The sequence below is a fragment of the Parasteatoda tepidariorum genome, chromosome 1 (assembly GCF_982258835.1).
Source record: "Parasteatoda tepidariorum strain Cologne lab strain chromosome 1, Ptep-v5.0, whole genome shotgun sequence".
Lineage (NCBI taxonomy): Eukaryota > Metazoa > Arthropoda > Arachnida > Araneae > Theridiidae > Parasteatoda > Parasteatoda tepidariorum.
This window is the reverse complement of record NC_141755.1, coordinates 101975035-101991977: the sequence shown is the minus strand read 5'-3', so window position 1 is coordinate 101991977 and position 16943 is coordinate 101975035. Positions and strand designations below refer to the sequence as shown.

Genomic DNA, 16943 nt, shown 5'->3' with positions numbered 1-16943 from the left:
TTCTGAGACTTCTTAAAATAAGTGATTTTTTCACACCCTTTAAGGAATAGCAGTTTTTTTTATGTATTAATTGCTATTTTTTAATTGCATCCTACTACCTATTAAAGAAAAACTACTTTTCGGAATAAGACTAATTGCAATTAATTGATATTGTCTATAGATTATTACATATAAAATACAGATTAAAGAATTAAACTTTTTTTGCCATGCTTCCCCCTTTGACAGGAAGAGGAACAAACTTATTTAAAAGTCATTTTGAATTGGTAAAAGTAATAAAAAAATATATACATAGTGTGTGTACAATTAACAATATCAGACTACAGTCTGATATTGTTATTGTTACACATGTACAGCACTTTGCTGTACATGTGTACAGCAAAGCATGTCATATGATCAAAATGAATATCAGTTAACTTAAATTCGCTACTATACGAAATCCACAGCTCAGTTTTTAAAGGGTTTACTTTATACCCCTTAATATTTTAAAATTTTCAGTTTTGAGAAATTTATCAACATTTACTCCCGACAGAGATGATTGTGCTCTGGAAAAAATCTGAATTTTTCAATAACCGCGATCCCTAAGTTTTAAGAAATCACCGATCACATTTGTGTATAAAAGTTCTTGTATATTTTATTTAAAAATATTAGAATTTATACTTGGCATCTCTTTCATTTGTAAATATATTTTTCTGGTGGAATAATAAATGTGATTAGATATAAAAGTTAACTCATACATAATTATTCATTGAAATTAGGCTGAATTCATGTTTTAATGATTTTATTCAAGAAATTTTCAGGATTTTTTGAGTTGGGCTCATGATCACTCCTGATTATCTGATCAAAGCTCGATGTTTTTAAGCCTTTACCAAAAAACGTTACATCAACATATATTTAATGGGTTTTTTAATTCAGTGTGGAATATGCCCAGTATATCCTGGAATAGCGCCAGAAAAAATGAGGCGTTGTTCTGAGGAGGGCACGGATCGTTGATACAGAACAGGACATCGATACCACTCGTTCACTTTTGGTCTTCGTTCAGCCACCAATCGTTCCAATCTGGAGGCGGTGAGGTCACACAAATCCTGATGAGCACCTTTCGAAAAGGTCACACCCATGTCATCAAATTTACCAGTCCAATAACCTGTGTATCCTGAAGAAGAAGAAAGTAAATAATCTAAAAACAAATTAGTCTATTGTTGTTCTTGTCGTAGGTCTTTATATTTTATAACCGTCATTGAACAGCCGACCCAATTTTTGGGTTTATGACTACTCATGTTCAACTCCGTAGCCTTGTAATTTTGAACCCAATCCAGAAGACAAGGGAATTCCTGGAAATTTGCCTTCGTGGAGGACTTTTTGATGGAACTAACCCACGCTTGCGTTACATGGAGAGAAAGATCAACGAGAACTTCTCACGGTTAGCTTGGCGGCAAGGGGACTCTAACCTATGATCCGTCAACCACTGAGAATATTTCACGTCAGCACTGTGGTCGGAATTCGTATCGCCGGGACCGAACACGGTTCACCTCATTGGAAGGCGAACGCTCTACCCCTGAGCCACCGCGGCTCTGTCGTAGATCATTAAAGAAAGGGTTGTTGTTGTTAATTTACGTCGCACTTGAGCTGCACAATGGGCTATTGGCGACGGTCTGGGAAACATCCCGGAGGATGATCCGAAGACATGCCATCACAATTTTGATCCTCTGCGGAGGGGATGGCACCCCCGCTTCGGTAGCCCGACGACCTGCGCGCGAAGTCGAACACTTTACGGTAGCACAGTTTAACGAGGACCAATACCGCACACCCTCGGTCCCTACGCAGACTGATCCAAGTGGGTCACCCACCCGCACACTGACCGCAGCCAGTGATGCTTGACTTCGGTGATCTGATGAGAACCGTGTCTTAACGATCAGTCCACTGCGGGACGCATTTAAAGAAAGGGATGTGATTGTTCTTGTTTTCCAGTGACGCCATCTTTGGCCCAGAATTCGACTTATGCCACAGCCATACGTCACGCCCATTTATAAGGCGGACCCATTCAGACATTCATTCATCTACAGATCATAATTTTGACCTGAACCAGAGAACGATCCATCTCCAATTCAGTACCCCCAGAAATATTACTTTCCTTATGAGAGCATAGAGGACTTTGTGACCCGACAGACTTAACGTGCACCCGTCTTCGGCCGGTGGGGATCGAATCCACGACTTCTTGGGCATGAGCCCAACGCCCTACCAACCAGACTATCCCGGCCAAGTAGGTTAAATATTAGTCTAGAAAGATTTACTGATTGTAAAACGATGAAGAAATTAGGATTGCCAGTTGGTTATATTGCTGTTGACTTATTGATTTTTGTTCTGATTTACATGAGGCGTAATCTTAGTTAGTTTCTGAAACCAGAGTAGCATTAGTCTGACAGCATCCATCGGTGATCCATTTCACTATTCTCAGTCACAGTGATTTCGAAGCTCTTAAATATGGTGACATTCTGGCCATTCACCGTGATGCACTATTAGACTCGAATTTTCTACAATCATGAAATTTGTAATCGATGTAAGCAGCCAGAAAGAGTCATCAAATCAAATTGAATAAGTTATCTTGGACACTTGCAGAATTATTAACCACAAAGGTTTTATCCTTCAACAAGCCAGGTGGTATTAGGAAAAGGGGAAAACCTTCACTCAAGTGGCTTGATGACATTAAAAAAGATTTTAAAAAAAAAAAAAAAACATTGAAGGTAACTAATTGGAAAACCAAGCATCGGGCAGACTTGGTTGGAAGAAACTCATTGGGACCAAGAAGAAGTAGGTGTATAACGTTAAAAACAATGAAAAGAGCTCATTTTTTATTTTTAAATGCACCAATTTAAATTTCATCCTGGGTAAATGCGAAACAATAAAATAAAGGTGTTGAAAAATTGAAAGCTAATACACAACACGAATGGGAAGGGGCCTCCTATCTGTTTCCGTTTGAATGTCTATGTTTGCTTTATAAGTAAAGTGATTCAACCGATTATATTACAGCTCTGTTTTGTGTATAGTTTGTCTACTTAAAAAACTCCCCTAGCCATTCGTCTGGAGTGGTGGTAACTATGGCTACGAGGTTTAACTATTTCATTATTTAAGGCAGGTTTTGACTCTGGTCGACGAGAGAGAGGATCAGGGAAGCTCCCCTCTATGAAATGCACTATATCTTGTCTCTATAGCAGCAGACGGCCTTAGACTTCGTGGAGCTGTTTCTTTAGACAAACTATATGTTTGGGAAAGAAAACCTGTTTGCACGCTTTGCTTCAGAACCGATTTTTGTTAATATTCAGCGCAATGATATGGCCTTTATGACAGGTTTTTACGAAGAACCCAGCCCGCATTAATTGGGTTTTTACACGAAACAAGCCAATTTCACCCAGAGATAAGTGTTTTCTTTTGACAAAAAATTAACAACTTTTGCTTTTAAAATAAAGGAAAGAATTTTATTTTGTTTTAGCAGTTGTTGTCCGTTCCAAGTATAGTTTAAAATTTTAATGAACATCCAGAAATTCTCATTAAATTTAATTAATAATCACATACAAATGAACAACCAATGTATTCACGTTCCATTAATAAATAATTCCATTATACGTTCTATATAATTTAATCTTTCTTTTATAATTAGTATTGTATTTTGTTAAAACTGTCTCTTTAACTAAGAGAATTTATTGATCTTAGAAAAATTCTTGAATACATACGCCCTTTTGTTAAAATAATAGAGATCTAAGTATATTGAAAAAGTAATATTTTATTAATTACGATTTGCAAAGCAACACATTTTAATTTTTTTTATTTAATTAGACCAAAAATTTCCTTAGGGATGCCTGATTTGACACCCAAACGTTGTTCCTCTGATCAGCTATACTCTGCAGCCCTTGAGTATGCAATCCAAATATATTATATGTAATAAGCGGAATTATATGTATTGTGTGTGCACAGAGCCGGATTATACCTTTCGTGGGCCCTAGGCATAGCCGCTTTTGGGCCCTCCCCTCCTTCCCCCACTCCTCTCCTCTTTTCAAAATATATGCTTAAATTTTCTTGCATATTTTTTTTTTTTACATTTTTATTAATATGGATTTTAATTTACAAATTTGTTTATCGAACTTTATCTGCAATACCGACATACTGCCGATATTGTTGTTGATATCGATAATACCATTATGATTAGTTCGATCGATAACAATGTTAAAGATAAACTTGTGAATACTTTTCCTAACGTTTACATTGCATTAAGAATATATTTGTCAATTCTTGGATCAAAGGCAGAAAGAGAAAGATCTTTCTCCAGATTAAAATTGATAAAAAATTATTTGCGTTCAACAATGATCGTTTGGCATCGCTCGCACTTATGTTTATTGAATACGACATTTTGCGTAGTTTTGGAATTCGACAGCTAATACAAGATTTCGTTGAATCCAAAAATCACGAAAAAGTAATATATTAGATCATAAGATTCTGCAAAATAATTTATTTCCGAAAAATATAATATTTTTATTTGTATCTTCATAATTTTGTGCAAAATACACTTGTTGTTTTTAAAGCTAAATTATTTTTGTCAAAAAATTTTTTTCTCCCAAGTTTTTCGTAGGCCCTAGGCACGTGCCTAGTGTGCCTATAGGTTAATCCGGCCCTGTGTGTGCATATTGCACTTAATTTGTATTATAGATAAGTAACATTTTCAATCGTGTCTTTTTTTCACGTATTTATTTTATTTATATTAAGGCTGTTTTTCGAAAGCTCCGTCGTAATAGGAAATAATGCTTTTTTGCGAATAATATGGTATTTTTATGACTGCTGTGAATTTGCAACTGTTTGGTCTAGTTTAGCGTATCTGAAGCTAACGCTGTATACACATATTTAAAAAATGGTTCAAAACGTCAATATGGAGAGAAGCCATAGTTTGTGGTCTAATTTTTTGATATTTAAAAACTTACTCCTATGCTGCATTACCTGACTGAGTTCTTAAAATTTGCAAAAACTGAGAGTACGGCAATGATTTTGAAAATTTTTGTCTAGGTGGAAAAATGTCGCCAAATGAGCGATTTTTAAAAAAGTTTAATATTTGAGTTATTTGTCTGTTTTAAAGCCCAGATAATTCTTCACGGCGAGATTATATATATATAATATAGTTTGAAATCATCGCTTTGCTTCAAGTGTAAGGCACTTATAGTGTAACTTTTTTATTTTTCTTGGCAACAGAGCTTCGAAAAAGCGTTACATTTTGCTGGCAAAAATCAGATCTCTTTAATTTTTACTTCATATAATTTTGTATAAAAAGGTACTAAGTTAAATTTATAAAACAATAAGGTAATAATTTAAAAAAAAAAAACAATTTGGTTTGATAGTTGCAAAAAAAAAATATTTGGAAATGTTAAAATGTGAGAAAGAAAAAAAAAAAAAAAACACTTTCTGAGTATTGGATATAAGAAGAGGTCAGTCCGAATGCCTGGGCTAGTTTACTGAAAAAAAAGTTTTCAGCCTCGGACTCGCGTAAATTGTTCATAAACTTTTTTTTTATTATTTTTAAATAAACGTTTGGGTATACTTATTGAGTAAAAAATTCTAAAGTATATTAATTATTTGTGATAAAAAGGTTTTAATGACTAATATTCTTGTTTAGGCATCAAAAGCTTAATAGCGAAAACGAAAGTAAACATTTTTTGATTAAAAATAAGGGAAGCCTTCTTAGGAAAATAATAAAATGTCTTGAGGGATGTCTGAATGCATTAAAAAGAAAATTGTCCATTGGGCTCAGGTTAAAATTCTTCGGACCGAGGACCTCCAAAAACAAGCCCGAACTCATAATGTAGCATTTCTTTTGTTTAAGTTCTATTGTAACGAATTTTTTAAATAAAAAGTTTCAAATGGCAAAAAATTTTACTTAGTGTTTACAATTTTGTGTTAAAAAGAAAACATCTTTCAATTCCTATCTTATTGAATTTTTGTCTTTTATTTAAACGGTATATTGTAAAGTTCAGCCAAACCAGAAAAAAATTTCTGAAATAAAATTGAAAAAGACTGTGAGATTGGGAATGAAGTTGCAATTTTTTTATCTTTTCATAAATTGTATTTTTAAAAAAATTAAGAGCAAAATCATGGCATTTTTTTTAAAATAAATGTATTCCCGTATAAAAAGAATGCATTTTTTTTCTATAAATAGTGATTGTTAATCGTGCACCAATAATTTGTTCACCAGGAAAACTTAAAAAGTCAAACGAAATCTATTATTCTACATTAAAATGTAATTTTTAAGTAGTAGGTACTCAACTAATTCCTCTAAATATGCTTGATCACCAACTCCGTTTCGTATTTATAATGAGTTAAATAAAGTAATAATTGAAAGATTACAGAGCACTATGATACAGCAACTTTTAAACTGGTTATGCCTGATGTGCATTGAAAGATGTCTTAATAACTGACTAGTGCGACGAAATAATTCGTAAATTCCGATTTTTTTTTTTTTTTTTTGTTATGTTTTTTAATTTAAATAGCTTTTGAGTTTTAAAAATTATGTGAGGATTGCAGCTGGTTAGCATCTCAATTTTTATTTTATTTTTTAAATTATGCTTAGTTTAAAAATGCTTTATTTTATGTGCATTGATTTTTTGGTGCGATAAAAATGTGTTTAAAAAATCATAGCATATCTTAAAATTAAAAATGCTTTATTTTATGTATGTGGAGTTTTTTTTTAATTCGATTTTAAACATGTTATAGGGGCCCAAATCATTTCTGTCCCCTGGGACCCTGTCCACTATTAAGACGGCCTTATATATATATATATAATGTCGTTGCAGAGTGAAAGGATTAAAACAGGTCTTAGGCAGGGAAGGAGGGTACAAAATTTTTTTATTAATTATTAGACAGAGCAGTCATGAAAGTGTACACGAAAAGTTGTGTTTCTTCCTTCATTATATGTTAGGGAAAATCGTGCTAAGTAAATCCGTAAAATGTTTTAATTTAGGGAAAAAGGGAAATCTTAGTAATTGTAATTGGTTTATCAAAAGTGTGAGAAAGCATTTCAATTAGATTAATAAAATAAAAGAAAAGGATATTCAGAAAAGAACTTACATAGAAAGATTATTGAAGCTTTTTATGTTTTATATATATATATATATATATATACATATATATATATATATTTATATATATATATACAGTCAAACCCCGCTGTAGTGAGCCGAAAAAGTGAGGAAGTTGGATATAATAAATTTTTTCTGTCTTCGACTGATTTTTTTTTTTTTGAAATTTCTACTTCAAATTAAATGCATACACCGATTTTTAAACCATCTATGGAGGGGAAAGTAGCGATAATCATTTTGTTTGTTTGTTTGATTCTTTTATCTCACTTTCCCATCCCTAAACAAACCAAGCAGATGTTTCCAACCTAGGCAGATGATGCACCTGTAAGGTGTCGGTGGGATCAATATGCATTTTCTGTCAGAGGGAATGAGTAATTGTTCATTATTGGTCAAAGGGTTGGACACTAATCTGTGTTCTCCTTTTTGCTCTCAGTTCAGTTAAAATAAAAGCCTGCAAACAAGTGTCTCAAATTTAACCATGGCGGGCAGTAAACGTAAAACATGCTCCATTGATGATAAAATGGGCATAATCAGAAAAATTGAAAATGGATGTAATCAAGCTGATATATGCAGGGAATATAAACTATCCAAATCTACAGTTTGTAACATTTGGAAAATAGGCAATTAACAATTTCTGCTCATAAAAAAAAATTTAGATGGCAGAAAAAAGTTGAGATCAAAAGGATGTTGAAGAAGCATTACTGAAGTGGTTCAGCAATCGTAGAAGCCGCAATCTTCTAGTATTTAGAAAAATGTCGATGAATTTGCTAAGCGAATTTGTGAGACTACGTTCATGTGCCCGAATGGCAGGTTAGAGAGGTTTAAAAAGCGGAATAACGGAAATTCAGGAAATATTATCTGATAGTCGGAAAGTGTTTCCATATCTGATGTTGACGATTGCTCATCAGCTAAACATTACTAATTTTTTTTTGTACGCAAGACGAAGAGTAATAAAAAAATAACACATTTTATGCTACTTTGTAATATTTTTCAGTCATTTATTTGAATAATGTGTAATAAAAGGGAGGAATTTGGGAACTATTAGTGAAATTGCCTGCTTAATGGATATAGTGAACTCCCGGTTATAGTGAACCGAAATTTTGGTCCCTTGAAGGTTCACTATAGCGGGGTTTGACTGTATATATATATATATATATATATATACAGTGGAGCATCGTTTATACGACGATCACTTATACGACGTTTACATTTATACGACGTTTTAGTGTGTTCCCAAATCATTCCTATTCATTTTAATGTAAAAATATATCGTTTATACGACGCACAGAATCGGTTATACGTCGGTTTTTAGATTTTGTCACATTGTATGACGGAGCATATTTTCGTACTTTTTGTTTAATACACGTTTTATATTAAATGTATTTGACGATATTAGGATTGTTTTTTTTTTAATTATAACAAATAAACACAAATTTGCTTTAAACTAGAGATTGATATATATCTATACACTATGATTTTAACGATTATTGATGAAACCTTTTCAACATTTTCTTTAAATCAATAAAAAAACTTGTAGAAAGAAAATTTCAAAATAGAAATATATATATATATATATATATATATATATATATATATATATATATATATATATATATATATATATATATATATATATATAACATAAAAAGCTTCAATTAATCTTTTTATGTTATTCCTTTTCTTAATTTATTATTCAAAACGGAACGCTTTCTCTCAGTTTTAAATTCACATCCTGTCGTTTAATCTATTTTTGGTTCAAGTATGCATTAATTAAAAGTAAGACATTTTCCCCTTGCTCTTTGTGGGAATCGTGTGACCTATTTGATAAACCAATTACAATTAAGATTTCCCTAAAATGAAACATTTTACGAATTTACTCTGCAACATTTTCCCTAGCTTTTATTGAGGAGCACAACGATTTAGTGTCCACTTTGATAAACGTTCTCTGCCTAATAATTATGTGTGTCTCATATGGCTTTATTAGGAATTCAATCCAGAAAATTTGACAGCTCACTGCATCACAAAGGAGCAGAAAAATAACAAAGAAACACTTCAACAATTTAGTGTCTAATAATTATAATAAATAAATTTTGTACCCTCCTTCCCTTCCTAAGACCTGTTTTTATTCTTTCACTCTGCAACGACGTTTTATATATATATATGTGTGTGTATATACATACAGCCTGGTCTCCAATAAAAATGTTTCTCTCGCTTTGTGCTGTTTAATTTTGATCCAGTTCCCATTATTATAGTGTTTGGCTCAGTGTGTCCATTTAACCCTTAACGCATGAATATGAGAGTTACCTGGCATATATGTTTTCCTTGGATCCAAGTCACTCATATCGTACACGGATTGACCATAGTTCATGGGATTAGTGAAGGTAGCATATGCCGGCACTTGTCGATGCTTTGGACGCTCACACAACCTTTTACTGAAGGTAAGAGTTCTTGGCTGTGCAACAACAACAAATTTTCAGTGGATGGAGGAAAAAAATTACATCTTAACAAATTTTGATTATAATTTTTTTTATCGTGTTGAGACTTTTTTTTACGCAAATTTGTTAGAGAGAAAAACGCAACTTAGGATAAACTTCGAGAACACTAGACAGAAAAAACAAATTCCATAACTTCGGCTAGAACCACTGAGGCAAAAGTATAAAATTGTTCATCTAAAAAATAATTCCGAAATGGCTAAAATTTAAAAGATCGTTCTTTAGAAGAAGAAAAAAGGTGTTTATTTCCTCTTCTTTTTTTTTAAACTTATATTTTGAGAGTTGCAATTTTGTTACAAAATTCGATTTGTAACATAAGAGTTATTTAATCAAGGAAATATTTGCTCTCTTTTTTATTTTATTCGACTGTTAATTAGATTGAATTAATTTTTAATGTGATATTACGACATGAAAATTTCGAATCTTGCATTTCAGTAATCGCTTTTTAAGGCTCTCCATACCATCGTAAATCCGTGTTTCGATTTATTTTTTTTCTTTTGCAGTTATATATATTATTTTTTCTCATGGTTTTTAAAATTCCTATATTATTCAGACACGCAAAACTTGAATCGCGCATTTGAGAAATCAATTTTTGATGCGCTCGATTTGCGTTGATACCATCGCAAATCCATACGGTACCGCATGGTTATAGTTGCTACAAGTGGTATAGTTGCTACATGGTTGCTACAAGTTTTCTCAATGTTTTTTTTAACTCCCTATATTTTTTATTTGTAAGAAAAAAAATTTATTTTAAATTGGATATTTTATTTATCTAACTTTTTATAGCTAATCAATTTTTTTCAACTACCGTCTGACTAACTTGTAATATAGATTTACAACACAAATCTAGAATATTTTTTTTATATTTTGAATATTAGAGAATTTATTCAAAAATATTTTTTAAAAAATGTAATTGTTAAAATAGTAACTGAAATTTCTACTGTATGTTAATAGTATTGAATCACCGAAATAGTTATCATAAATTCTATAAATATTAGGTTTACCAAAATGTCATCTATGGGAGTATATTTAGTATAAGAATCTAATCTGGGATATTCTTCTCTCAGTCTTTCAAAATTGCTACATAAAGAATCATCTGAAAAATTAATTCATGTAATTAGTAGTTACATAATTATCTGACTTAAATCATATTAATATTGTAGCAGACTGTCATACATTATCAACCATAAGTACTCTTATATTTCTGCGGTACAAGCAGCTAGTTTTTAGCTTGAGCTATTAGAAAATTTGTAGAAAAAAAGGAAAAGATGTTTGATAACATACAAAAACTGAGAATTACTTTATGCATTTGCTATTTGTTCTGAATGAACTGGTGGACGAGAGTCAATAAATTCCTAGAAGGCCAGTTTTGCAGCATTGTTGGAACTTGTTTTCTTATTAGCACTTAGATAGTTAGTGGAGCCTATGTCTGGTGAGTAAGTGGGATGCTGAAGTTCCAATTCCTGTAGTTTTGCCACAGTCATTTGTTCGAGTCTGTGGTCTTCGTTGTCGTGCGATTAGATCGGCGTCAATCTGTTGGCAGATTTAGACGATTTTATTTTTTTAAGTTTCCGTATCATTTTGTCCAGTTGGTTGCTGTATATTTCTGCTGAGATGGGTCAGAAGCAACGGAGATTTTTAACTCATCATTAATGACCTTTGATTTCTGGCAGTCATGTTCACTTCTAAAGTCAAAGTTAACTTTACAAAATTTGGCGATGATTTAGCCAGTTTATGTCTACTGCGCAGTATTAACACTAGAGCTTAATATGATAACAACGTTTCGCGGAATATACGATGTCGTAGTTCCACGTTCACGTTCATCTTCACAATAGTATGGATTTCCAACAAAACGAATTATATATATACTAGGAGGCTCCGCCCCCTGCTCGCTAACGCTCGCCAACCCCCGAGAATTGCTACGCAATCCTATGTGGTTCACGCCGTGAACCATGGCTCGCTGCGCTCGCTCGCCAATGAACACAATGTTCTAGCACAAAGACATAATATATTATCATCAGAGACATAGTATTTTATCACCAAAGACATAGTATTGTACTTATGTAGAAGAATTCTACCAATGTTCTTATTGGCTTTTAAAAAAGTATATTAGCTATTTAGATTGTACATGGTGAAAAAATCAAAACATTAGCTAAATAAGAAACATATTAGCAAAATAAATTATCAAATATTGCTTCACTAATATTCTGCATTTTAAAGCGTGAAAATTCAATGCATAAATAAACGCGAAATATAAAAAAAATTCAATGCATTCAATACAAACACTTAAACGTTTTTTAGACGTTTAGGTAGCTCCCAGTAGAAAAATATCAATTCAACAGCGGCCTTTTAAAGCATTCTCACTTCAATTAATTACTAATTAATTCCTAATTGAGTTTAAATTAAATATTGTCATGTTTTTAGTGCATGAATCTGAATTGAACAACCTGATAATGCTCACTCTGGTTATTGTTATCTGGTTGCTCACTACGCGCTCTTGCGCGCCGAATCCAATCAATTAAAAATGAAAACTGTTGCCAGCGCGAGAAAAGAAATATCATCGGTTTTATTGATACATACGTACGTATTAGCGTTTTATATAATATAGATAAAGTCTTTTATATTAATGTTAGAGCTTAAAATGTTTTCTTTATGTAGCCGAGATGTCTAATTTTCTTACAAAAAAAAATCGAACTGTAGAATATAAAACAGCGTTCACAGTTAAATTTAAAGTTTCGCTGTTTGCTTTTTTATTTCTTACTTTTTTTTAACTCAAAATTTGAGTATAATCGAATCAACGAAGTGTAATTGAATCGCTTTGAACGGTCTATACTTTATATTAAACAAAACAATACGAAGTTTTCGTGAAATCATTTTTCTTTAAAATTTTAATAATTTTTAAGGCGAATCCAAAATTAATGACCTATGGATGATTGACTGAATGTAAACAATAACGATTTAAAAAAAAATTAACGATTTATAAATTTAGAAAACTTCCAGTGTATCCCTCTTCTTATATTAAGCTTACGAGGAGATGTGGGACAAGCTTATTATTCTAGAGAGTTTTATTATTGTGATATGAATTTAATTTACGCGTAATTTTAACATTCATAAGACTTCAGTAATTTATAAATTCTAACAACTCGTGAGCCTAAAACAAATGTAAGAAAATTAATATCAAAACATAAATAAAGTGTAAGGTTTGCCTTGTTTAGAGTGTAATCCTTTATTTGGGTATATTTGTGTAAAATAGAACCGTTTGCTATTGTTTGGGTAGCATCATAGCGAGCTCGCGGAGTCTTCCGAATTCGTTTCTTGTTTGTTTCGTTGAAAGTTAAATTGAAAGAACGCGTTATATTGAAAACACTTCAAATATAATAACATTGGTTGGCGCTCTATTTCAAGCTTAGGTGAAAAAAAATCAATCGGAATCTGTAACCAGAAAAATCTTGCGGCGAATTTTAACTCCTAAGGCCATCTGTACTTATCTTTACACTATCAGCCATCCATTTATTCATAGTCCGGCAGTGGACTAATCGTTAAGACACGGTTCTCAGCAGATCACTGAAGTCAAGCATCACTGGTTCCGGTCAGTATGCGGATGGGTGACCACTTGGATCAGTTAGGAACCGAGGGAGGGCAGTATCGATCCTCGTTAAGCTGTTCTACCATAAAGTGCTCAAATTCGCGTGCAAGTCGTCGGGCTACCGAAGCTGGGGTGCCATCTCCTCTGCAGAGGATCAAAATTGTGATGGCATGTCTTCGGATCATCCTCAGGGGTGTTTCCCAAATCGTATCCAATACCCCATTGTGCAGCTCCAGTGCGAAGTAAATGAACTACAATAATTTATTCATAATGCAATTTTTATTTCAAAGAAAAATAACGGTATTTCTTAACAGTTACAGATTAAGTTGACTTATTTCACCAATCGATATCCAACAAAACCCACAGTCAGTATCAAGAAGAAGTAATTGTGGTTTGAACACAATCAACCAAGATCAGCTTCTTCTCCAACAAGTTGTGCTCCCGAAAAAGGACTCGACTGTGCCTCAGCTGACAAAAATCTACAGCCAAGGTTCTTCCCAACCGATTTCGAAATGAACGAAGAAATGCAGAGGATGAGAATGTGTAGTTAGAATCCTGGGAGAAAACCAGAATCCGCTTGCAGTGATGTAGAGAAAGATAACACTGGACATATGAAAACGGATTATATGGGCGTATGAAGCACGCTACGCTTAGTTTTGCGCTGATAGAAGGTGTGCCAAATTTGGCCAGAACCTCACAAAGTTATGAACCCATCTTGCCTTGTTCTCTCTGTGTTTCGCGAGGGTAAAGCAAAATACACGGGAAAAAGTAACCCGGAAGTATAGGCAGTAAAAATCTTGCAGTGCACCCTAGTGTAGAAAAGACCATACATAAGAAACTAGGATAAATTTTCATTTCAAACTCACCTAGATTGTTGTTGTTGTTGTTAATTTACGTCGCACTAGAGCTGCACAATGGGCTATTGGCGACAGTCTGGGAAACATCCCGGAGGATGATCCGAAGACATGCCATCACAATTTTGATCCTCTGCGGAGGGGATGGCAGCCCCGCTTCGGTAGCACAGTTTAACGAGGACCAATACCGCACACCCTCGGTCCCTACGCCTACTGATCCAAGTGGTCACCCACCCGCACACTGACCGTAGCCAGTGATGCTTGACTTCGGTGATCTGCTGGGAACCGTGTCTTAATGATCAGTCCACTGCGGGACCAAACTCACCTAGAATTACTTAATATCTTTGCAAAATTATTTGTTTGTAACTATCACCTCGTGGAATGAACTGTAATAAGCAGCTGTAAGCTTTCTAACCGGATGTCGAGCAGGTCATGAGCTCGAGATTGTTGTTGTTTACATTTATATGGAAAACATTATCCATACGTTCTGTTATTTGTGTAAAACTAAGTACAATAAAATCTCTATATAAGGCTTCTAATTCTTTGGCCATTGTGTGTATGTAGTACAGAGAGAGTGTACTTACCATTTAAGTGCTGAGTCATGATATCGTGTGTCATTCTAGCATACGTCTTCTCGAACTGCAATAATTTATGAGGATTAAATCCTTGTAAATAGCCGATATATCTATAACAATTAATGAATCATACTACTATGCATTTGACTAGTACATTCTTCAACAAGAAGCATGGCAACATTTTTCAATAAAGTGCCGATAAAGAAAGTGTTTTCTTTTTTATTTTATCCGAATTTTTTAGTGCGAGATGTGTCTGGTAAAGAGCAGTTGTTTACGAAAAATTTGGTCTGCAGAAAAATGGTTTCTGTAGGGGGGAATGGTACTTACTTACTATCTTAACCTTGCCAATTTTGGAGATAACGCAATAAACTGGTAACCCAAAAGGTGCCAAAGTAGCAACCATAATCTTCTCCTTTCGAAACACTTCCCCGCCTTTTTGTGGTCGTTATAAACGTTCTATGCGATGGTAAGTGCAAGTATAGTTTGTCTGTAGAAGGTACTCCCCACGCCTCAATGTCTAAGACCGTCTGCTGCTATGGAAACAAAAAAATAGTGCATTTCAAAGAGGGGAGCTTCGTTCTCCCCTGACTCCCTTTCTCTCACCGACTCGAACTAAACCCTGAAGTCACCACCACTACTCCAGACAAATGGCTTGGGGAGTTCTTTACATAGACGAACTATGTAGGAAGGCGAGTATGGTATTTACCGAATAATGAAAAAGATGCCGTGGCCTTTCTACAAAAAAACAGCATTTTAGCTATCAGTCAGGAATGTAACAATTGTCACCCAATGAAGCTTTATTTTGGAGAGCAGGTTTTTTGGAAACGCAATGTTGCAATTTTTAATCGTCATGGCGGAACTAGAAATTCGTTTATTTTGGTTTTAAAAAAATTTTCATTCACTTTTCATTATTTACAATTGTATTATTATTTAGCCGAGATAGCTCCGATGGCTTTTTCTTTTTCCTGTGGTGGTTGTTATGCTATGTCGTCAATATAATTGCGATAGTGCGTAAGTGCCGAAAAAAAAATTAACAAGTTGCCTGAATAACAAGAAGCAAAGAAGTCTATTTTGGAAATAATCTAGATGAGAGAAGGAAGAAAAATTTGAAATAAGAGAGAAAACTTGGGGAAATAGGAAAATTTGAAGAATTTTCGATTATATACAATAGTTATGAATGTAACTAATTAATCAAAAATTCTTCAAATTTTCCTATTTCCCCAAGTTTTTTTAATTTTTTTTTATTTATTTGTTTTTGTTTTTTATTGTTAATGATTTTGGGAGAAAAGAAAGACTGGAAGCAAAAGACTATAAATTAGCGGTGTTGTCTGCAACTTGTGACCAGCCGATGAATATTTTAGTGTCTGAATTATCTCATCAGTTTTTTAATGATAATTCGACAAGAAAACTAATAAGGCTGGGTAATGATAATTATTTTAGATGATAATCAGTAGAGAAAAACTTCATGTCTATTCCCAATTTTAAAAAAATTTAAGAATTAGTTTATTTAGCATTTCATTTCGGCCGTAAAACGGTAGCTCAGTACTTCAAAACTGAAATTCAAAAACAAGAACCCATTAGGCAATTTAAAAAATATATATATACTTAAAATGCATAATCAGATACCATTGATTGCAAAAGTTCTTAATTGTGTCTTGTTGTTTTCGCTTCAAATCTGTACAATTTCTTAGTTATTTTACTAACGTTTCAAAAAGCGTTTATGAAACTAAGTAAATTCAGATCTTTAAATAATATATATCAGAAATAATCTTACCCAGGGATACAATGAATTCCTCAGTGATGCTCTTCTACCCTAAGCATTAAAGGCAACTCTTTTAGAGATCGAAAATTACATTTTACAAATCAACTCTAGACCAAAATTAAATTTAGAGCTATAGTGCAGTTATCTGTGACCCTTCAAATTTTGAGTGAAATTGTCCAAAAAGTAACGTATTTTATTTTTGATAGCTGTGTTTACGTGAAACAGTTGATTGGCATTGTGTAAAAAATTGATTCACACGTTAAGCTCTATATGGTAATTGTAAATTTCAATAGCAATATTTGTAACACGTGAAATTTTTTAGTAATTTATCAAAATTTAACTATTTATTTCCTTCTTTCATATTTTTCCCTTAATAAATTTGCTTATACAAAAATTTAATATAAATGATTAAGATGGCGTGGAGAAGAACTCTCTACCTATGGCAACACTTCGAATGCTTTCACCATTAGCGTGCGGAGAGTCATAGGAGAAGGAAGTATATTAGTTTCTGTCTTGATTTATAAATGAGAAAATTATCTAAAACTGAAAACTACATTGAACATAG

The 16943-nt window shown here is 33.2% G+C and overlaps 1 protein-coding gene across 2 annotated transcripts; it reads right to left on the bottom strand.

The window, feature by feature from the left end:
- Nucleotides 1-769: 769 nt before the first annotated feature.
- LOC107439586 (uncharacterized) lies at nucleotides 770-16627 on the bottom strand. 2 transcript variants are annotated; one of them, XM_016052229.4, is made up of 5 exons: nucleotides 16391-16627; nucleotides 14626-14726; nucleotides 10606-10697; nucleotides 9414-9561; nucleotides 770-1150 (listed from the first exon to the last, which is right to left on the bottom strand). In XM_016052229.4, exons 2-5 carry the CDS (start codon nucleotides 14657-14659, stop codon nucleotides 909-911), a joined length of 516 nt encoding a protein of 171 aa, XP_015907715.3. In that variant the 5' UTR covers nucleotides 14660-14726; nucleotides 16391-16627; the 3' UTR covers nucleotides 770-908. The 2 variants fall into 2 exon arrangements, with proteins under 2 accessions (XP_015907715.3, XP_071035492.2); XM_071179391.2 differs by having other exon boundaries at nucleotides 905-1150; nucleotides 14626-14680.
- Nucleotides 16628-16943: the final 316 nt, after the last annotated feature.